We start from the raw sequence: 24,362 nt of genomic DNA on the forward strand, positions 1-24,362 counted from the left end.
CATTCGAATCAGTTTCCCTATAAATAATGTGTTATTTCACTCTGATTTTCAAGAATTTTTTAAGGGGGAGTCTTTAGTTTTAAGTAGTTTGGCTATGATGTGTTAGTCATGGATATCTTTGGGCTTAGCTTGTTTGGGTTAACTCAGCTTCTTAAATTCTTATGTTTATGTCTTTTACCAAATTTGCAGAGTCTTCAGCCTTTACTTCTTCAAATATATATATTTTTTTCTGAACCACACTCTTTCTCTTTTCCTTCTGGGACACATAAATGTTCAACATTTCAGGACTGTCCCATAGGTCCCTGAGATTCAGTTCATTTATTCACAGCCTTTTTTGTTTCTCTCTGTTATTCTAATTTCTACTGACCTATCTTCAAGTTAACTCAATTTCTTTTGTAATCTCTATTCTGCAATTCAATCTACCCAATGTGTTTTTGACTATTGTATTTTTCAGTCCTAAAATTTCTGTGGGTATTATATCTTTTATTTACTTTTTAAACTTTCTATATTTCCATTTATTCATGTGGTATAAGGCCTAAAACTAAGGCTCAGTATTATGTACTACCTAATATCCAAGGAAACCAGGGGAACCACAAATGACCTGGCCACAAGTTCCCTTCCCCGCTTTGCTCCCGTGGATAAGTCCCCTAGACAAACAAACTTAAGTAGGGATGGTTCCTACTTATCCCTGGGGAATGAATTCCAATTTCTTGCCAGACTATGGAATTATTCAAACAAACCAATCACATCCTTCCATGGGAACCAAAGGGCACCCCAACCTCTTATCACTAAGCCTGCCATCCAAAGCCTGTTTTTTCACTCTGTTCCCAAGTGCAACTTGTGTGTGGCCCTGTAGGACTTGTGGTGTCTTCCTACCCCGGACTGTGAGTATTTGTGGCTGAATAACTGCTACAAATCACATCTGTCCACTGTCAGGCGTCATGTATCTGTCCATCTCCCAAAACCTAGGAAAGGAATCCCTCCCTCCCCAACAAGGTGAAGAGGGAGTAATGGAATAGTTTATCTTTACTTCTTGGAGCATTTTTGTAATAACTGCCTTAAAATCTTTCTCAGATAATTCCAACACCTGTCATCTTGGATGGCATCTGTTGATCTTCTTCTCCCATGCAATTTTTGTTTTAGCATTCAATCAGCTTGGTTATATTCAGGCTGCACCTTCCAATCAGTCTTCTGTGGATTATAGTTTCAGTGTTAGCTATGTTTTCAAGGGTTTCAGCCGGTTTCAGATCTGGGCAGTAGTCCACCACTTGGTTCAAATTCTCAAAGTGTCTGGTGTGCTGTTTAGCATCAGAGAACACACGCTACCCCAGGAATGGTCCAGGAGTTCACAATCGATTTTATGGGGCTCTCTTCCTGTGCTCTTCACTCTTTACCATCTTCCTGGTACTTGCTGGTTCCCTGGGGCTCCCTGTCTTTCTGGTCCTCTGGCTAGAACAATGGGGTTGTGTTTACCTTGCTGTGTTCTGCACTCCAACACCCACGTCTAAGGTAGATGGATTGAGAAAAGAGAAGGAATGGGCACTTGTTCTCACCCTCTTGACACAACAGATCCTCTGACTGAAGAGACGGTTCTCCTCCTTCAGAATTTTTGGTATTTTGAGTCCTGGCTGCTGTCGCTACCAGGAAATTCATTTCCCAGTTTCTTGAACCTGAACGAGAGAGATTCTCCTGGAGTCCTCTCTGTGCCAATGTCCATTTCTCGGTTATTTCAGACCTGGCCAGTAGATGCTAGGAAAAAAATAAATTCCACATTTTTATTTTCAGCCCAGACCACTCTCCTAAACTCCACATTTACAAAATCATATACTTGATAAATGCTGCACTTAAATGTTTAACTTGGATTTTTAACCAAACATGTCCAAAACAATATTCCTTATTGTCTCTTCCAAACCTGCTCTTTTCATAGCTCTCTGCATCTTCAGTTACTCCAGCCAGAAGCCTTGGGTTCATTCTTTATATCCCTCTTTTACATTACTCATCCAATCTGTCAAGAGATTCTCCAGAGCCAACCACATCCCACTACATCCACCACCACTGTCCAGTCCAGGCCCTATCACACTCCACTAGAATTACAGCCACAAGATCCTGACAGGAAAAAGCTCCTGCCTCTAACCTGGACCTACTGATGTTTACCCGGCATGGTAACCAGACAAATCTTTAGAAGCCTAAGATAACACTGCATCTCTGCTGACAACTTGTGGACCCTTCTCGGTCAGGGTAAAAGCTATAATCCCTTTATGCTGACTCCACTGCTGCTTCTCTGACAGTGTCTCCTAACATTCTCCTCCTCCTGTCTGTTATGGTTGCAGTGGTAGGGTTAATGTTCTAGGCATGCTCCCATCTTAGCCCTTTATCCTAGGTGTTCCTTTACCTAAAATGCTCTTCCTCCTATCTGTGTGACTAAGTTCCTCGATCCCTACTAGTCTTAACTCCAATGTTACCTTCTCAACTTCCTGTCTTAGAGTAGAAATCCCACCCCTCCTCAGAACCCTTGCCCTATTTCTTTTTCTACAGCACTGTGCACTTCCACCATAACTCACAACTTATTATTTGCCATGTGTACTGCCCCTGCACTGGAATGTCAGCTTTTTGGCAACAGAACAGCGATCTTTCCTTGTTTGTTCACAGCCGTATGCCTAGTGTCTACACTGGTGCATGGCTCAAAAAACATTTGCTAAGTGAATAAATATGCCTGGAACACAGTATGTAAGCAAAAGGAGCAGCAGTAGGAGAGAAAGTTAGAAAAGTGCTGGGGAACTTACAGGCGTTGTAAACTGAGGCTGATAGCTGACAGAATTTACACCTTTTCCAAACTCATGATTCCCAGTTGAAAACTGCCTTATTTCTGTTGAATTCCAACAACTTTATAATGATAGAGTGGTTATGATACTTGTACACATTTAATTTCTCCTACAAGATTTAAATGGGCAATTCCAAGGAAGCACTGAGTCATATGTACATACATATATGTATATGCATGTGCATACATGTTTACATGTATGTCACACATGTGTGTACATGCATGCATGTGTGCATATGAGTATATTTGTGTGTACGTGTATGCATGTGTGATATAGGTGTGTATACATGTGTATGTATATGTTTGTGTGTACATGTATGTGTTCGTACATGTTTCTTCCACAGTAACTTACAAAATGGCCTGTCAACAGTGGGAAGCCAACAACTAACATCTAAAAAACCCTCATTAGACAAAAAGAAAAGGTGAAGTGGTCACTGAATCACATTTTAAAGTACAAAGAAATGAGGTATGTTAATAAATGTACAAGACCTCAGAGAGCTGAATGCGTGCTGGACTTTAGAGAGATCATTTAGGAAGCAGTCCGTTAAATCTAATGGTGCTGTCCATTGTTCATAATACGGGTAACTATTTGACATTTTATAAGCCTCTTTAAAAAAGCAGTCTTATTTTTGTTGTTATACTTTTCTTCTTCCTGAAATATTAATCAGATTTGGCACAGAAAGGTCTTTTGCTATTTATGAAAATCAAATTCACCCTCACAGGATGATGAGTCACTCTTGAGGATATTCAAAGGAATAAGCTCAGTTTCTGATATAAATTCTAAGAGGATTTCAATAAAGGTTATAAACAAAACTTTCCAAAATGAATACTGTGTTCAGGATAAGACACACAGGATTTAAAAATTTATCATTACTTCATAGACACATCTTAAAATAGAGTTCCCAGACACCCTGCCAAGAGACTGTCTTATTGCTAAACACAACCAATGGTGAGACAGACAGTGATGCCCCATCTCTCACCCTGGAGGGAAGAAAACAGACAAAATTGGGGACTCTTGTCCTGGTTTGTGAAACCTGATTGCTCTAATTTTCTCCTTTTCCTTTTAAATTTGGGAAATAGTCAATGACAATAATAATTATCGAAGATGCTTTTCCTGAAAAGTTTCCAGGAAGAGAATGCTAAAAGTGTACACACAGTTAGTCACCACCTGAATTAAGAGATTAAAGTTGTTGTCACTCAAAGTGAGACAACCTAAAATTAAGTGCCATCAAATCAAATTAAAATGAACACAGAACATGACCCATTTAGAATTCTTCGCAAAATATTTTAACCTAAACCTGAACATGAAGAAATAACTGTTAAACTCACAATGTGCAAACCTCAGTATTGGAAAAGCAAAATAAAAACAACTACAAACAACATTTTGAAACAAAATGTTAATATTGTTCAGTGTGATAATACTGTTGTGGTTATGTAAGAGTCTGTTCTTATACTTAGGGAAAGCATGCTGAAATATTTAAAGGTACCCCTTGTTATTTTGAAATGATTCAGCAAAAAAAAAAATGGAAGTGCATGTGAGAGTAGAAGATGGAGGGTGGAAGAAGAGGAGACATAGAAAGGAAAGATCTTTCTGAAGAATATAAACAGGTTCATTTTACTGCCTTTCAAATTTCCTAAAGTGTGAATATATACAAAGTGAAAAGCTGGAGAGAATAAAAGAGAACCACAGAGCAGTGGAAATACTAGACATCTTGTCCAGTATAGTATATATACCCAAGCAAGAAGTCCTAACATTATCTTAGTTATAATAAAGCTTCTTGACACAACCCCAAATCCTCCAGTAGAATAGAAGAAGCAATAAACAAAAGCAAGGAATGAGGGAACCTGCCAACATTTTGTGTGCAAAGAAATTTTTAAACTGTCCAATAAAAATAGCTTAATCCTCTGAACTTGTTTTATTCGATTCTTATAAATATGTGAAAGGGTGGCACTGTTTGAGGAGCTATTTATAAAAGAGAATTTTATGTTATACTACTGGAGCATTCTCCCAGTTGGAAAGGAGAAAGTTTAGCTCTTTCTTGAAGGTGAAAATATTTGAGAAAAGAGTAGGGCTACGTAGTGTACAAAAATACCCAATATAACTTAAAATATTGTAGGAAGGTCCTAAAGTAACAATTTTAATTATTTTTAAATTTGCTAGTAATTGAAATAACACTGTATTTTGTATTTTATAATATTCATCTTTAATCAAAAATATATACATATATTGCAAATAAAAGTACTCGTTTAAGTATATGATAGTCAATTACATTCCATTTTTAAATTACATCTGATATAATACCATTTTTAAAAGTTCATTTGGTTTTAATATTTCTACACTCTGATGGCAGATGATTTCCTTATAGAAAAATCTAAAATTTAAAATACCAATCTAAAAACTGCATTATAATGGTCTGTTAATATTCATATTCACTAGGAATATTACTATCTCTTCAAAATAATCATTTTCTAATTTAACTTGTTTTAAGGAAAACTATAAAATATGCCTTAAAAATAATCACATTGTTAGTCAGGTTCAAGTTCAAGTAAACAAACAAACAAAAAACCTAAATGCTAGGTTTTAATCAATTGTTTCCCAGTAAACTGTTATCACAATGGGCAGAAGTGATAATAATATGACAACCAGGATCATCAGGTTAACTCTTTTATGTTTATCAAATACACAGTAAATCCAAATAGGGAGGTGCAGTTTCATTTAGATTAATGGTAAAGCATTCTAAATTTTATGATAAATTTAATAAAAAATTTAAAAATAACGTAATTATGAGAATATGTAGTCCAAATTCAATCAAATTTACAAAAGCTGGGTTCCAACTAATAGATCCACTATCAAGGAGGACCCTAAAGAACTTAAGTACATTGGGAAGAATATGCTAGTTTCTAGACCTCTTATGGTACACAGATAGCTCATAAGAGAAAACGGAAGGAGCTAAAGCTATCACCTTCATTCCTATAGTGTCATCATCAATTAAGCTTTTTCATCTAGTCACACACAACAATACTCTCATACAACTGTTTTACTTTCTGGTGCTTTTAATATAAAACATTTCACATTCAAGGCATGGAAAACATCCCAATTTTCAAGTTCATCTTCCTTCCATCCCCCATTTCTACCACATACTAAGTCCGTGTCCAAAAAAAAAAACAAAAACAAAAAACCACTGTAGTAGTTCTCTAGAGCTGCTATAATATATTATCAAAAACTCAGTGGCTTAAAACAATGAAATTTAATTCTCATAGTTCTGGAGGACAGAAGTCCAAAATCAATATGTTGCTGGAATGGTTCCTTCTGGAGGCTCCAAGGAAGAATCTCCTAACTTCTGGTAACTACCAACAATTCTTGGCCTCCCCTGACTTGTCAACACATCTCCCCAATCTCTTTGTCTTTACATGCCCTTCTCCTCTCTGTTTCTCTTTTGTCTGAGTCTTCACCTCTTCTTATAAGGCCATTTGTCACTTGTTTTAAGGTTCTTTCAGATAGTCTCATCTTAAGAATCTTAACTTAATTACATCTGTAAAGATACCTTTTCCAAATAAGGTCAAACTTACAGGTTCCAGACTGATGTCTTCTGGAGGACCATCATTCAATTATAGTCCCTATCTTTCTAAGATTAGTTATATCCTAATTATTAATAAATGCTTACTTTGTAAAAGAATTTCTAAAACATATTATCCTTTTTCTAAACCTTGTTTTTATTTCACATATTCGCTATTTAATAATACTTTTCAATTGGACACATTTTCTTATAAATATTTCTTTTAACAGTTTAGTCACGTGAAAAAAGTTGGCATGATAGAACAGGTAGATAGTAAATGTTTTCACCCACCAGAACAGCATTTTCAGGGATTATCAATGTTGAAAACTTAGTGAGTCTTACACATTGATCTGGGTAGTCTTCAGTTTCACTGAATTATGTTTTAGTTTCTACCTCTACACCCTAATCAGGATAAATACTCTTATTATAAAGTTACACATACAATTTAACCTGTTCAAATACAAACATGCCTGAAGTGTTCAATACTGCCTTTAATTTTTTACATTGTTACTGTTATTTCATTCATATACTGTTATCAATGTGCGCATCCTCAAATGAAGTCCCCTTTTTGAATGAACAACTTTACAAAATGTGCATATCTCCAAATTTTCTGTATCAAACAAAAGAACAAAAAATTCAGATTTATTGGGTTATGCAAGATTTCATTATCAATGCTAGAAAAGGGCTTTCTTAAGTGAGTTTTCCAAAAGAAGCAGCTGGTCTACCATTTTTTTAACAGAATAAGCAGCTCCTCTTCAGCTCTAAATTTACTACCCCCAACCTTTGTCTTGCTGTACAGACACAAGAAAGCTGGCACAAAGCCTGGGCAGCCCTGTCCCTCCTCCACTGGGATATGACTATGCATGTGATGCTCTCGGAGGGCGCGCACATTTATAGACCCACATAAAAGTTACAAAATAGCAGTGTCACCCTGCAAGAATAATGTGACCAGTACGATAATTTTTAAAGTTAAGAAATCATACAGAAAAGCACAGGAGAAAGCTCAAAAAGAGAGTAACAGCCAGCGTACCTGCCATCTTCACACCTACATAAGTTAAATGAGTGCATTTTGAATAAAAGAGTGCATTTACTACTGAAGCAAACAATACAGCATTAATCTCTTTACCCAAAATGTTACCTCTTCAATTAACACGTTTTTGCCTTATGCCCTGTTTTTAGGAACAAATAGGCATGAACAATTCATACCTCCACCAGGAATAATTGCCATCTTTGTTTCAACCAGGCCCATTTTTGCAGAGGAAGCTAAAAAGGAAGGAAAAAAATTAAGTAATATTCATATCATTTAAGTCAAATGTAATTACTTGAAAAAGTCAGTAAAATAAGCTATAAATACAGTAGTCCCACCCTTATCCACGGAGTATTTTACTGTCCACAGTTTCAGTTACCTGAGGACGAAAGCTGTCCAAAAATATTAAATGGGAAATTCCAGAACTAAACAATTTGTAAGTTTTAAATTGCATGCTATCTGAGTAGTGTGATGAAATCTCCATCCCTCTCTGTCCTAACCAGGGTGTGAGGTATCCCTTTGTCCAGCATTTCCACGCTGTAGACGCTACCTGCCCTTAGTCACTTAGTAGCTGTCTTAGCTATCAGGTCAATTGCTGCAGTTATCGCAGTGCTTATATTCGAATCACTCTTATTTTACTTAATTGCCTCAAAGCACAAGAGTAGTGATGTTTGCAATTTTGATATGCCAAAGAGAAGCCATAAAGAGGAAAAAAAAAAAAATACCCGGTCTAAATAGGGTTCAGTATTATATGAGGCTTCAGGCATCCACTGGGGCTCTTGAAATGTATACCCTCGGATAAGGGGGAACAACTGTATTCTGTTTACAAATTAAATTTGTGTCAAAGATCTTTTTCAAAATCACTTCAGAAAGCATTTAGCTATGAAAATAAGTAACACTCTAAATTATATATATTAAGAGATTCACAAATTTTCTGTAAAATAATTACTTGGCAGTGAATTAATTTCTGATGCAGAAAGACCAGGGTTGTAACTACATAATCTGACCTGATACTGCCAAGTCATGTTTGAAGGATTAGATCCCATTAATTATCCAGGATGCGGAGGGAGGCTATGTCTGACAAGTATGAATTCTTTAGCTGCCTGAATAGTCCTCCAGATCAAACGGCTTAATATATATCAGATATGGCAACTTTTCAAAACCAAATCTCTGGATATTTTTGACAAATGGTTTTACTGTTCTGAGAGCCAGACAGGGCTCCTTTTTTCATGTTTGTTTTAGGGCTACTTTAAAATATCTTAATTCTTTATTTGCATATCCAAAAGTACTTGGACGACCTTCCCATAACCTAATTCCCAGAATCTGCATTCTTTCAGAAATGAGTTACATGTACCTTGGCTTTTCAATTTAAAAACCAATGATTTCACACAAGAAAACAGAGATCCAAAATAAAATGAAAAGAGGAAAAAGTACACATGGACTAGCAACTGCAAATCCCAAGAAAGTCACCCTTTTAACAGGCAGCTCCATCAGAAGTAATAGTGGGAATGAGAGGAAGAACAGTGCAAATATTTGCTGCATGCTTCATCTAGTCCTTGGTCCTGGAGCCCCTTTATGTGACTACAATGAGGAAACAAGGACACAGACAGCACTGTTACCATACAGAAGATAATATGGAGGACAGTAGTGGCAAGATGCAGTGAAGTAAGGGGCTGTGATGCCAGATGGCCTGGGTTCACATCCCAGCTCACTGATTTGGGGTTTGTTATTTCACCTCCCTCGAACTTCCTCAAGCACCACAAAGTGCCTATCTCACAAGGCTGTTAGAAAGAGTGAGTTAATACATGTCAAGTGCTTAGATTCGCACTGGACACCAAGTGAACATAGAGCACAGAGTGCTAATTGTTTTCATTACTATTTTTACAATCACCTCATCCAATCCTCAAAAAACCATCCAAGAAGAAAATGAACCACGAAGAGATTAAGTTATTATTATTATAGCTAAAATAATTAAATACTTGGACATAGACATAGATTAACTCATTTAACTTGCACAAAAGCAAATGTCATTTTCCCTAATTTAGAGAAGGAAAATGGTCTACAAAGGATAGGACCTAAGGTTCAAACTCAGTTCTGTCTGACCCAATTCCTGTTCTTCTTTCTTATTGCCAAGACTGAAGAAAGACTATAAAAGACTATTTTAACTGGAAATTTTAAATACTTCATTAAGCCCAAGAGGTGACTTTTTCTAAATGTTCTCAACAGGAAAAGAACAAAATATTTGGAATTTTCTGAAGAGTAAGAACAAACCTCGTTTTAAAAATGTTTAGTTTTTTCTAAAATTAACTCTTACCTGCTACTCTTATATCACACGCTAACGCCAGTTCAAGACCACCACCTAAAGCGAATCCATCTATTGCTGCAATCGTTGGCACTGGTAGATTAGCTGAAATAGAAAGATTTTATGCTTCTTTAGTAAATTAACTTCCTGTGTAATTTATTTTAGGTTTTTTTCCTGTGACTATGTTTTTTAAATGGGATATTATATACAGAATTGTGTATCCCTTTTGCCTTTAACAAAATAAGCATTTCCTTCAGTGTTATTTTTCAAAAACATGAAATGACTATATGTGCAATCTCTCCATATTACTGAAATACTTTCATAAATATTTTTTGTTGAAATTAAGAGAATCATAGATCTGACTTCATAATTTTAGAGCCTAAAGTCTTATATGAGATGTTGGTTCAGACAAATTTCAAGTTGAAATGATTTAGTTCACAATCCTTTATGGTTACCTTGGTGCTCAGAATGATAATCTCATTCGAAGAAGTAATAAATACATCTACTCAAACAAGACAGAAGCAGTTCAAGTGCTGCTGGGACACTGACACACTAGTTCTATCAGTAAGTAATGAGTACAACGAACAGTAGCTAGAAAATTATCAGGCTCCACCTAATACCACACTTTCAGTGGAAGAGGCTCAGAACGCCAGAGAACCTACCCAGAAGCATGACTGGGAAAGGTCAGCCAGTTAACCAGACCTTACTGAGTCCAGAAACAGAATATTATTGTAATGAAACTTTTGTGAATTAAAATATAGATTTTATTTTTATAACTGGTTCAAAAACTAGTTATTCTGTGAAGCAGAATCCTTCCTATTTTTTTTTTTGACTACAGTCAACCTTAATATATAAATAGAATGTGAAGCTAAGCTGGTCAACCTTAATATATAAATAGAATGTGGATATTAAAAAGGTACCATCTCTTAATTGTTCTCAATTTAAAAAGAGAATAGTTACATAATAGAGGTGTTAGCTAATGCTATGGTGGTAATCAAAGTACAATATATATCAAATCAACATGCTGTACTCCTTAAACATATAAAATGTTATGTCAATTATAACTCAATTTAAAAAATAAATTAAATAAAAATGAACCATCCCAAAAAATCTCTTTTACAAGTTATTCTGATATGTGAAATTCTGCAGACAAAGAGATTCATTCCTTGACCCCTTTGAAAATATACAAAAGTACACTTTTATTCATACGTGAAAGAATTCTTCAGATTTATTCTAAGAGCAAAGTCTGAAAAGGCTGGAATGGAGCACATATACATGCTGCGACCTGAAGAAAAAGCACTCCCGAGAGAGCAGGGATGGACAGGGCATTGGAACAGTGCATATTTCACTATCTGTACCTGTCTAAACATTTCAAGGGAAGATAAGAGTTTGAGAGGACAGGTCAAATTCAAAGGTGCTCCATGTAATGTGCTTTAGAGCAGCAGTCCTCAACCTTTTTGGCACCAGGGACCAGTGCTCCTATGAGATGAAGAAGCTTTGCTGGCTGGTCCACTGCTCACCCCCTGCTGTGCCACAGACTGGTACTTGTCAGCGGCCTCAGTGGTTGGGGACACCTGCTTTAGAGCACACTTGGTGACAAAATGAACAGAAGGCTAAGTCGGTGTTTATAATCATGATATGAGTTTAATGAGGAAAAAAAAAGAATATCTAGTTAATTTTATATGACAATAAGGAAGAAAAATCAATAAAGGAACATAATGGCAAGTTAATATTGAGTGGTTTCCAAGATCATCTCCAGCCACTACAAGTAAAAATATGGAATTGCTTCATTACCTAATTCTCAATACACCTTCCTTTCTAGGAACCCAGCTATAGCAACTATTCTATTTCCAGACTCCAATCTACTACCTACCTAATCTGAAGTTTCTCCCATTAAAAAACAAAAAACAAAAAACACCTTTCTCTAGGCCTAGCTAAGGCCTTGGCTCACCTCCCTCTAAGACAAGCTTCTGGAAGCTTATTACCCATGCCGGCTCACCTCCGCCACACAGCTGTAGTCCTACTCCACCTCATCACCTCACTGAAACTGTTCTTGCTCTGGTTACCAGTGACCTTGACATTGTCCAATAACCAATGGGCACTACCTGGTCCCTATTAAAGGTGTTGCCTCTGAGGATCAGAGGCATTCATCCTGGACACTCCCTCTCCTTGAATTCTTCTCTTCATTTGCCTGCTGGGTATCTCCCTCATCTTTCCCACCTTTCCATTTACCTCTGGTTAGTCTCGGCCTTCTCTCCCTCTCAAAAGCTCATTCCTACCATAACTTTTACCACCTATTTAAACCACTATTTAAATACCAATGATGTCTAAATCTCTATCTCAAACCCAAACTTATCTCTAAACTGACTCTCTTTAGCTACCTGTTGTAGGATGTATCTACTTAAATGCTTTATCATGTTCAAATTAACGTCTTATCAATCCTCTAGATTCTGTTTCACTTTTGGTAGCACCTCCAACCACCAAGCTACCCAAGACGGACATCCTGAAGTCATCCCAGATTCCTCCTCTACGGGCAGAGTTCTGCGTCCCCTCGTTTCTCACCATAGAAGGTCTCTAACTGACCTTCTTCACCTGTACTTGGCCCTTTCCAATTCATCTTCCATATTTCTTAGATGATAATCTTTAAAAATGAAAACACAGTCATGTTATTCCCTTATTTAAAACTGTATAATGACTTATTCTACATTCAGGATAAAAATGGAGAAAACTTTTAGTACAGCATGGGAGGCGCCTGATAAACTAAGGTCTGTCTACCTACTCAACCTCTCCAACGTAGACACCTAGTGTGTTTCTGCCTGAAACTACTTAAAGCACCTACAGAAGTCATTCCCATCCATTCCTGAGTACAAGCTGTCCTCTTCCTGGAATGCCTAGCTAGCCCCTAATTGTCTCTCAAGGCATTGTTCCCAAAGTCTTTTCCTTTATGTTTCCATGGCACTCGGTACACACTTTTCTATCAGCATTCACCATCATACTGCCCATTCTGAAACAAAGATCAATAACATCACACACACTAATGCTGGTCAATAACATCCTTCTTACCACTCTGAGACAACCCTTAAGATTTTTCATTGCCTACTCTGTCTCTACTACATTAAACCTGGCATTCTTTCTACTTTTCTGTTTATTATTAACTTATTTTACTTAATATTTTTTAAAAAATGACATGAATATATACAGCCCTATAGAGCTACAGAGAATTAAAACTGCAGAGTTCCTACACTAGAGAGCGCATCAGAAGAGTGTGAGGGTATTCTCTCCTTACTGTGTGAAAATGCTGGTCAACAGTGAATGCTAAAAGCACTCAAATATCTGCTGCAAACTGACTTCAGAAAGAGAAATAACAAAAGTGAGTTTTAAAGGGCCTCCAAAATCAAACCCAGGCCTGAAATACATGTACCACTGAGTTACAGTTTCTGAAAATTCCAACCCATAGTAAGCAGGTGTTGTCTCATATTCCTTATATTTGTCCCTAAACACAAGAACAAATTGATGTGATGTATATGGGAAGAGGAATTTTTCTTCACATCAAATTGTGCACTGAAAATGATGACTAAAGAGAAAGGTTGAAGGAAAATTTTGGGCTGTAAATCATGAAAGTAATATTCTATAATTTCATAAGCCCTGAAGCATAACAGAAAGAACACAGGAAGATTACAATTCCTGGTCCTCTATAATGTTGATACTGAAACCAACACAAAGGGGACAACTGCCTCAAAAAGAGCCAACAAGGCTTTGCTCTACATTGTTTAATTAATATTCTCAAATATCATACTTAAAAAATCACACTTAGCCAATAGAATATTAAAAAGTACCATTTTTTAGAAGTATAAAATACCATTTAAAAAATTTATTGCACATAAAAAAATGCAAAGAAAATTAGTTAATAAATATGTCCTTCCTCTTCATTGTGAGAGGTACTATAAACTAATACGTTGATAAAATAAAATGATGAGGGAGAGGGCATGTTCAACAGACAGGTTTCAGGTTCCACATGACTTGCAGTGGTCTCCAGCCTTTTTGGCACCAGGGACCAGTACTCTCATAAGAATCTCATGCCTGACGATCTGAAGTGGAGCTGAAGTGGTGATGCTAGCGGTAGGTAGCAGCTGCAAATACAGATGAGCTCGCTTGCTTGCCTGCCACTCACCTCCTACTGTGTGGCCAAGTTCTTAACAGGCCACAGATGGTACCCGTCAGCAATCCCAGGGGTGGGGGACCTCTGACTTAAGAGTATGAGGTTTACATAATGCACTGGTGGGAAACAAAGAAAGAAATGCCAATGTGCTGACCTGGGAGGTGAGGGGGCAGGAAGAGGGGATGAAACAAATCTTTCATGTTCAGGTTTTCTTAATTCTGAAGGTAGGGAATATAACAGTTTTCCCCTGTATTTTTATACTTTTTGGAAGTAATGAAAATTATTTTTAAATTTGATAGTTAAGAGCTTAAGAGATTTTCTCAAAAAGATGAGTTTTTTAATATTGCAACTTATATCAAATATATAACACAAAATGACAAGAAATGCAGGATCCTTATAAAAGAACAAGGAAAACAGGAAATTAACACATGAATCATTAAATAAGTAAACTACTTGGTATTTTCAAATATTAATTAACAAAAATTAGCATTATATAAAGCACTGTATAAATTTTTCCTACTGAAGAATAGAACAGTTTAACTAGTACTCAATGAGTAATTAAATTACAATTCAAATCCTGAAATTCTACATAACATAATTTTTTTCTGAAAGATTGTTTTTCTTTCTTTTTTAAATTTATTTTTTAATTACAGTTGAAAGATGTTTTTCTTAGTAAATTTTTTCAGGAAAATATGAGTCATCTCAAAGCACATGCTTGTTTCATAGTTACCTAATATGCTAGGTTTTACATCAAGTATTTCTTCTACTTGGGAGCCCTTAATAATCTTAGAGAAAACTCAATAAAGCACACCTTTAGAAAGGAAGATTATCTGTTTCAAAGAACTGAAATATCAAAATGGCAATTGTATAAGAGTGTGACCAAATTAAATAGGACCTGGCACAATCAAGGGCTATTCCCAACAGCAACAGCAAGAAATTATGACTCAATCAGTTATGCAACCAACAGGGTCAGATACTATTTTGACTTTTGTACCAGGAAACAAGCTAGGTATGACAAAGAAGATAATAATCCTTTGAAATGCTCCTAAAAATATAATTAAAGCTTTGCTATTTTAAGAAAAACTAAAAGAGCTGCAAGGGAAGGCTCTGATCTACTTCAGTGATCTGCAGGAGGACCCCACTGCAAGGATAACTGGAGTCAGAAAGCCATGTATGTGGGGAAAAGGGAAGTGAAGGGCTCCTTTCAACTCTGAGATAGATACAATACATAATGTAGGTTTCAAATAGTTCTAGAAAATAAAAACAATCTATTATGAAAAAATGTTAGTGTCAGTCATAATTTGTAAATTTGGTTTTGCTTAAAGAATAGTATTCCTATACAAAACAGAGAAATCAAATATTTCAAAAGAAATGCCCATATAGTATACTGGAAATCTAACTTTATTGAAATCATTCGAGAATGGAAATAAAATCAACATACAATGCAAGTTATAAGGAATTCCTAATTAACCCCACCTTCAGCTTAATGTACTCTCTCCTTCATTCTCATTATCAAGTTTCAAAGGAATGACAACAACAATAAAACCACTCCTGCCCAAAGCCAGCAAGCTGGCTGCCGTTCCTCTCTCCTGGATGCCCAGCCAGGACACTGAGAAAGGAGTTAGTCTGGACACCACCAAACACCATTTCATCACACAGAGGGGCTGGAAGCCTACAAATGGGAGCCACCATTCCCAGGAGTCAGAAGAGTGACCTTAATTTGAGAAAAGCTGCTTGATTTTTCTAAGTGAATATCACTTATTCACAACCTGCCTTTCTGTATGGCTGGCTACCTACAGATCTAGAAATTACTAAAAAGTACTTACTATGTGTGGCCACTGTCATAAGTACCTTACCAATATTATTTAAACTCCTGCCAGCCTTATGACATCAGAACTATTATGGAGACACTTTACTTTACCGATGGAGACACTGGTCAGAGGAGTTCCTGTTACATGCCTGATATGGCCACGGTTTGAGCCCAGTTGGTCTGGGCCCATGTCTTTGTAACCATTGCTGCCTAACACCAGTTCTCATCTCCTGAATCCAGAGCTTCTGAGAAAGGACTCGGCATTGTAAGTCATACTTTCGTCCTTCCCCAAGGACCCACAACTGTATCTGAGGACAGGGATACACTGTGTCCTCGGGAAGTCTGATGCACACATTAACTCCATGCTCTGCTAATTCACAGAGACTCAGAGTGACAGCACAGCCCACTGAGTTCAAACAGCAGACCCTAGGGAACCGGGTGCAAGGCACCAGTCAGTTGACTGATTATAATACAGTTCTGATTTGACTGTCAACCCAGACTGTCCTCAGTATACAACAGTATAGGTTATTAAAGTTGAAAGGGCCAAAACCAGAGCATCCTTTTCCTACCAAAATTCCAAATCAAAAAAAGCCTCCCTGAGGGAAATGCTGGTGAGGCAGTCCCCACGTACACCCACTCGACAGCCGTGTCTGGAAGATTAACATACATAACTGAGTAATGACTTCCACTGTCAACTGCTACTCCAGAGGTAATAAAGCTCTTGGCACTTCAAATGTTCCTTGACATGGCATATGTAGTTATTTTTGTTTCTGATAAAAATATGACACTGGAAGTAGTTCACTTTTACCTGGTAGAAAAAATATATGCTCTTAAGCTCTATATCTTGCTATTCGAAGTACAGTTTGTGCAGCAGCAACATTAGAGTCCCCAAAGCTTATTAAAATGTAGACTTCCAGGCCTACTGAACCAAGATCTGCATTTTAACAAGATCCCCAAGAAAAGGTCTGGTTACCTCAGGGAAGTCACAGGGAAGCTGACAATCTCACCTTCCTAGAGAATAACATGCTGATCTACTACACTGAGAGAGGAAGCAGTAAGAGCCTTAACTCTTTGGGCTATAAATGTAAAGATAAAGATTTACACACAAATATTTATGGCAGCTTTATGTGTAGCTGCCCCAAACTGGGCAGAACCCAAATGTCACCATGTAGTACATTCATACAATGGAACACTACTCAGCAATAAAAAAGAACCAACTACTGATACATGCTAAACATCAACAAATCTCAAAAAAGAGGTTGCTGACTGAAAGATGACATACAAAATTAATACATATTGTGTTCCATTTCTTAAAAAATTCTTAAAATGGAAACTAGTCTCTATTGATAGAAAGCAGTTCAGCAGTTGTCTGGGGACAGGTCAGGGATTAGGAGGGACAGGAGAAAGGAATTACCAAGGGCCAAGAGGAAACTTCTGTGGGTGATAAATATGTTCACCATCTTGATTGTGGTCATGTTTTCACAAGTCAAAGTTACCACATTGCACACTATACTATGTGCAATTTAATGCACGTCAATTATATCTCAATAAATGTTTTTAAAAATTATATGACTTGATTAATATGAAAATGATAAATCAAACAAAAGAAAGTACACTTATTTCCTGATCTTTTATAAATAGGAGTCGACTGAGAGATGTAATATAAAATTTAAAAATTAAGTAATACATGTATGAGTCAATTGAAAATTATAAAGAAAAAATGATGGGATAAGGTGGAAGGGAAGAATTTGAAACTGGAAATATATCAATTCTGTCACTGCTCATAGTAAGAAGTCAATAGAGCTTTCTAAAGAAACAGAGAATCAAGTACACTATGTAAAGTTGTAATAACTTTAGAAAGATAAGAAAGATAACCCGGTGATACAAAAATAAAACCGCTTCCCATTATCAGAATAAACCTACAAATGGGGGGGGCAGAAAATATATAGCATATTTACGGTAATTTTTAAAATGTAAAATCACCAAAATCAGAAGGCATGGCACATCATAATGACAGACCTAACACCAGAAATATCTATACATTGAAAGAAACTATTCATCTGGTAAGAAAAAGGCGCCAAGTGGATCACAAAGCAAAACCCAAATACACTACAAGCAGAACATTAGAGAAACATCTAAAACCAAAAATACAATTTTAAAAATCTGAAGGATGGATATGGTACTTCAGAGTCAATACAAAGAAAACATCTCATAGTCTTAATATAAAAGAGCAACACTGGGGTAAAAGCATTAAATGGGCCAAAGAAAGGCACTTTATAATGCTTAATAAAGAAGAAATCCACAATAAAGATCCAGCAGTGATAAAATATCTATGCACTAAAAAACATTAGAAGCAGCATCTACAAAGCAAAAACACAATAAACAATAAATTCAAAACAGTACAAATATCACAGCCATTCTCTGACCAATATGCAATCAGTAAACCAGAAAATAACAACAAAAACACTATCTAATTGGGACAGACAATTTAGATGGCCTGGATGCACATTTTCTTCCCCATTTTAGTCGCTTAGCAATGAGCTGGCTCAGTGAGATCAGTTTGGTGCAAGTGCAGACTCTAGCCACCTGCCTCCGGGATGCTTTTTAAAAGGCCACGTTCCTAAAGAGAAAGTGTCCAATGCACATAGTTACACAGATGTCCTCTTCTTCCCTAAAATGCTAAATATATATACAGCATTACAGAGGTAGGTCCCACTCTCCTATAACTTTGGCCCCCAAATTTCTTCTACCCAAATTATTTATCAAAATGGCTAATATAAAAAAATTAATAAATAAGCATATCTTTGGTTATACTATACCCTCTTTCTTTCTTCTTTCAGAAATAGGCCTACCTCCAAGAACACAATGTTTCCTTCGTGCCTAGGTGAAAAGTGCCCTGCGAATTATGCACTGCTGGCTCTGGGCCAACTGCTGAGGGAGTAGCCAGCACAAATCCAGTATACCTGTGACTGGGGTAAGCTGACCTAACAGGCTGGAGAGCCAAATGAGTAAATGTTATCAGCATATCTAAAGCCACAACCTTCAACTTAGCTAATATCACTAATAAAGGTAATATTTTGCCTTTTTGTCCACTTTTATTTTATTTTCAATTTACTGCAAACTTTAAAGAGGATTTCTATTTATTAAAGCCCCCTCGGATACTCTAATAATATATAATGATAATTTCTACATCGTTTATAACGGTAAAATCTTAATGTCTATTAAAGGAATAACTATATACATTATAGTATGCCCATAGAAATATTAGAAAATCATTTTTTAATTCAGTGGTGAAAAAATTAATAATAATAATCCCACAGCAGAGAAAACTAGACTCCAAATTATTCCCAGGAATACTTTTTCAAATACAATGTCTTATCACACAGCCAAAGGATAACCAAAAAAACAAGATATAGTATGAACCAGTAGAAAAAGCAATAAGATAAAGATCCATATAAAACATAATCACCAAATACTTGACTCTCAAAGACATAAAGTCAAGCAGGAAAGTGAAAACTGTAAAAAGTGACAATCGATTTTCAAAAGCATCAAAAAATATTTTAAAATTAAATTAAAAACAATGATTATAAAAAAATCAGGTGTAGCTTATGAGAAAATTAGTGAACTGGTAGGTGACAAGAAACTTCAGAGAGAGGTAAGGAGAAACAAAGAAAATACAGAAAAGAGGTAGAGATATAAGGGATACCGTAAGAAGGTCTAATATATATCTAATTGGCAGAAAATAAATGAAACAAAAATCCATCTTAATGAGTTTAAAATAAAGCAGCAAATTAAACCTGAAGAAAATAAAAAGGAATTAATAAAAATCAGGATTTTAAAACAAAAATAACAGAGGATAACTAAAGCCCAAAACAGATTTTTTAAAACGTATAACATAACTGATAAGCCTTGGAGAGCCTGATCAAAGAAAAAAAGAGAGAGGTGACACCAATAAACAATATCAGGAATAAAAAGAGGAAACTACTGCTGATTTTTCAGACATTAAATAGATGAGAATATTATGAATGACTTTATATCAATGCATTTGAAAATCTAAATGAAATGCATACATTCCTAGAAAATTATAAATTTCCAAAAATGAAACAATAAAAACTTGTTTATGTGGTTATCCTCACAGATGTTTGTACATAATCTCTAATGTATATACAAATATATATTCATGTAAAAGCCAAGAGAAGGTATAAAAATATACATATTAAATTAGCATATTAGCAATAATTACTTATGTGGGAAAAAAGAGAACGGAGAAAAGCTGCTAAAAAGAGTTTTAAATGTTTACATAAAACACATACTCATATATTTCCTGTGGAACAAAAAGCTAACAAACATGAAAAATACAAAAAAGAATTCCTTTCTTGGTTTTTTTCAAATTCTAGAATATTCCAGAATAATATTTTGTAATGACAGAGCTAAGCCGATAAGCCTGCTTATTTAGCAAAATTGTATAATTTTCACAAAACTGTCCAAAGTCATTATGTGATTAACACCCAATGAAAGTCAGCAAAAGCAATAAAATTCCAAAAAGAAAAAGAGAGAGATCATAAATTGCAAACTGGGATGTTTAACTCTATTCGAAACTATGATTCAATAGGCGAAGGATGTTAACAACTCATACAGGAAAACAATAGGCTTCTAGATAATTGTCAGTTTTCCATCATTCTTGGCAAGAGGTTAAGAAAACTAAAAGTGAGATCTGGAAGTTACTGCTTGGAAAACAGTTAACTGGAGTATTTTATCAATTGAATTACATACTGTAATTCAGTGCTTCCAATTTCTTGTTATTACATCAAATTAGAAGGGGAGAAAGTAAAATATATGCTAAATTGCATTCAATTTAACTAAATTAATTATTTTAAAAACCTCCTTTACCTTCAAAAAACAAAAACAAAAAAGGTACAGTGAATATAAACATCTCAGGCCAATTCTGCAAACTTTGAAAATGTTATTTACGAAACAATTCTTAACACAACACATCTAAAATAAAAGTCAAATAATCATGGAGGTAACAGTGAAGGAGGTAATATTACAAATGCATAAGCTATCAAGTTGTATTATAATAGTCATTGTAATCTAAGTATTTTCAGAATAAGCTTTACTTCAGATAAAGTAAAACAAAAGTGAAATATCTGAAAGAGCTTCAAACTGTATAATGGTGATAACCTATTAAACTCTAAAAGATCAATCATCTCTGAATTTTTTTGTGAATAATTATCAGAAGCCTCTAAATCAATTGGGAAACTTCAAGGACTATACCTGGAGTTTATGCAGGCTCTTTTTTATTCATTATTCAAGAATCTCTAAATTCTAAAATGAGATACTAGATGAATTTACTTTTACAAGCACATTTCTTAGTTTACTATTTTATGTAATTAAAAAGAATATAACGACTAAATGCATGAAGTGACAAATACAACACTTTAAAAAATCATTCATACCTTATTCATATTCAAAAATTCTGAATCTTACACAGACTATTATTAAGCCATAAATCAGATGTTATGCTTTATAGAAAGGTATATGCATATTTTTAAGGAAAAACTTTCAAAATATTCTCATTTATAGTTTATTTATAAGAAATCAAATTATAGTAAGTATTCATCCATAACCAGGGTAAATTTCGAAAACTAGTTTTTTCTAAATAGACATAAACCAAAAAGCCGACAGTCAGAGTAGGAGGCCTCCCGAAATTTCCCAAGTAATAGAGCGTTTTCATCAACTGCCAGCCAAGGAAGCAGCTGCCCAATGCCCCAACACTCTTCTCCAAAAGGGTACTTGTTAATGTCACCAGGACCGACCATTTTACAAAATCCAGTAATCAATTCTTTAGCTTTCATATTACTTGGCCTGTCAGCAACCTTTGATCAAACCCTCCCTTCTTTATGAAAGACCTTCTTCACTTGGCTTTGAGAATAGTGTTCCCTTCCTACCTACCCTGGCTGAACTTGCACATTCTCCTTTTTGGTTCTTAATTTTCATTCCAGCCTTGAAACATTATAATGCCTCAAGGTCATCAGATTTTTTTCTGTCTTTTCTTTACAGTGTAAAGGTTTCATACACCATCAACATTCTGATGACTCCCAAATTTCCATTTCGAGCCTGGACTACTTGCCTACACTCCCAACTCATTCCTAGTTGCCTGCCTGACATCTCCACGCAAGATACCCACTAGGCATCAACTATCTTCACATATCTTCACATCTTGAACTTTTGAGCTGTTATCTCCCACTCAGATCTAGCAAATACCTAGTAAACATCCTAATCTACTAATCTCAAATAATCAAACTGCTCAATCCATGATCATTCTATCATTTTCACATCCTGGGAGCAATATGAATTGGGTGTAAGAGAGAAGATCAAATTCAGGCCACTACAGTATGATTCTGGAATTTTAGGTAGAGGCACACAGAAAGGGATTCCAGGAAAGGATACATCTGAAGATGAGAGGAAAGCAGTACAAACTTGCTCACTTGTCTACACCAATAGGATCCTAGTCAATTTAGCCTTTCAATCAGGGACCTACTATATGCCAGTTACTATGCTAGATATTAGGTACAAGTGGAGGGAAAAACCCACCGTATTGTCACAACAGAGAGGAAAAGTACCAGAAGGTAAAGACTAGAATTCCACATTTTCTGAGACCTCCAAATCAAGATTTCAAATGGTATGGCTCAATAAACATCTATCAAAACAATTCACAGAAGTTCACCACATTTTGGTAATACATAAAATGTTAACTTTTCTACAATAAAACAAAACATCTTGTGACGGTCTTTAAGAAATGTTAAGCTGAGCCGATGTTCTGAAATTAAAACAACTTTATACTATGAAAAATAATGTAACTTCCAGCTTGAGATAAAGATAACAGAAAGATCATGTGGTCACCAAAATATTTAAGAATATTCTCTTGTGCAAAGTCAGCTAGGCTAGAGCAGGAAAAAGAGTTAAGATTCCAATAGCAAACCTCTGCAGAAAGGCAGCCAAGATAAAAGTTTGATGTGAGTTTGCTTCTACTACTACTATATTGTGATAGGTTTTGCTTTCTTTCTTTCTTTAATTATCAGTGACTTATTCTGTATTGCTTTGAGTCTTTCAATTCTAAAATTCAAGTATGTCTCAATTCGAAAATTCTAAAACGTGTTAAAGAATGAAAATAAATGAGAAGCATAGACTACTCAAGAGGTTTACCCCATTAAGATTTTTCATAGAGTATTTTCACTCTGTGTACAAAAATATTTCCTATGTATTTGACAGAGAGAGACAGCTTCTTCTGATAGAAAAATGCATATGAACAGTAAATTTTCAATCACATAAGAGAAAACTAATCAGAGAATTTGAAAACTTTCAAAATGAAATTATTTCCTTTTATAAAACTTTATAGTATAACAAAATCTTAAGAAAAAGATGTTTGTTAAATAGATGAATTTTGTAATCTGTCCCTTTTAACATAATTACCTGTATTTCAATGCAAATTAAGCTCTGCATTTACATAGCTAAATTAAAGCTTTTGCAATTTATATTTCATCAGAAAAAAGAAAAAGGAAGCTGGAAATGCCAGGCATTTTAAAGAATTAACTGTGGAAGATCACTTACAAAAATATTCATATCACACTTGATTCCACAATTTAAAATCCTAGTGAAATCCTATTTTAAATATTTCTCTATAATTAGGTAGCAATTCTTTGAAGCCTCAACTTGAGACAACTGGGCCTGCCCTCCTCCCCCAAACCCCCATTTCTAGTTGAGAATTCTAAAAATGTTTTCTAGTTCTTCATGAAATATCATCTAATTAGATGAAACTGGCCATCAGTAGGTAATTAACACCTCTGCTCTCCATATTCTACATTCCTAATTTGCACAATAGTGGTCCCAGTAGTGATGTGCCCACTGCTGCATGTTAAAAACCGGAAAGTGTGCCTCATGCAGCTGGAGAAGGGGTGGTAAGTTAAGGAACAATAGCTGTTATTAGATCGGGATAATTTCATGTCTGTGCATCAGTGCTGACTTGCCTAATAAATAATCATTACTGCTGTCAACCTAGACATTCCATACTTAAAGGAGGAGGGGGAGGGCATGGGGGAAACTTGTAACAATGATGAACCTTTTAGAAATCAGAGAATTCACCATTTCTTTAGAATGAAACATATCAAAAAGAGCCAAAGAACTAAAAATGGTTCTAGGATTTTGGAGTTATTTTTTTAAGAAGAGGCTTTCTAAGAAGCTATGAACAGTAAAGAATCCTTAGTGACTCTGAACAAAATATAGAACTTCTTTCTGATCTCTATTTTAATAAAGTAGAGTAGCTTTCAAATGCATCCAGTACTTTTAAGGTCCTTACAGACTTTCTTTCATTAAAAACAAGCAGAACACAGCCAAGAAGAAAGTCCATTCGCTCTTCAGATCCCAGAGAAATCCTCCAGTTGTAGAAAATGAAAATGTAACAGCAGGCAAGAGGAAAAAGTGTTATCAAACAGACAGAACATACCCTGATTTGTACTATTACAGATACTGCTACAATGGCCAATTTAAAAATATCTATGGTTGTTGACAACCAGTTCACAAAATTCCTGAAAATTTAACTATTGTCTTGAGTTCATACAAACACACCTATATATGAAACAGCCCCATGAGTACAATGCAGGAACCTCTTCCACTAGCATTCATTAAT

General features: G+C 35.5%; 1 protein-coding gene across 5 annotated transcripts in view; it reads right to left on the reverse strand.

Annotated features, from left to right (window-relative positions):
- AUH (AU RNA binding methylglutaconyl-CoA hydratase) overlaps positions 1–24,362 on the reverse strand; it is a 146,077-nt gene that overhangs the window by 67,884 nt on the left and 53,831 nt on the right. For all 5 annotated transcript variants that reach the window (XM_039852171.1, XM_039852173.1, XM_039852172.1 and 2 more), the window contains 2 exons: positions 9,720–9,812; positions 7,585–7,641 (listed from right to left, as the gene is read on the reverse strand). In XM_039852171.1, coding sequence (XP_039708105.1) covers positions 7,585–7,641; positions 9,720–9,812 — 150 coding nt within the window. The remainder of the gene's footprint in view (positions 1–7,584; positions 7,642–9,719; positions 9,813–24,362) is intronic.

Source organism: Pteropus medius, unplaced genomic scaffold, assembly GCF_902729225.1.
Source record: "Pteropus medius unplaced genomic scaffold, Ma_sr-lr_union100, whole genome shotgun sequence".
NCBI classification, from domain to species: Eukaryota; Metazoa; Chordata; class Mammalia; order Chiroptera; family Pteropodidae; genus Pteropus; species Pteropus medius.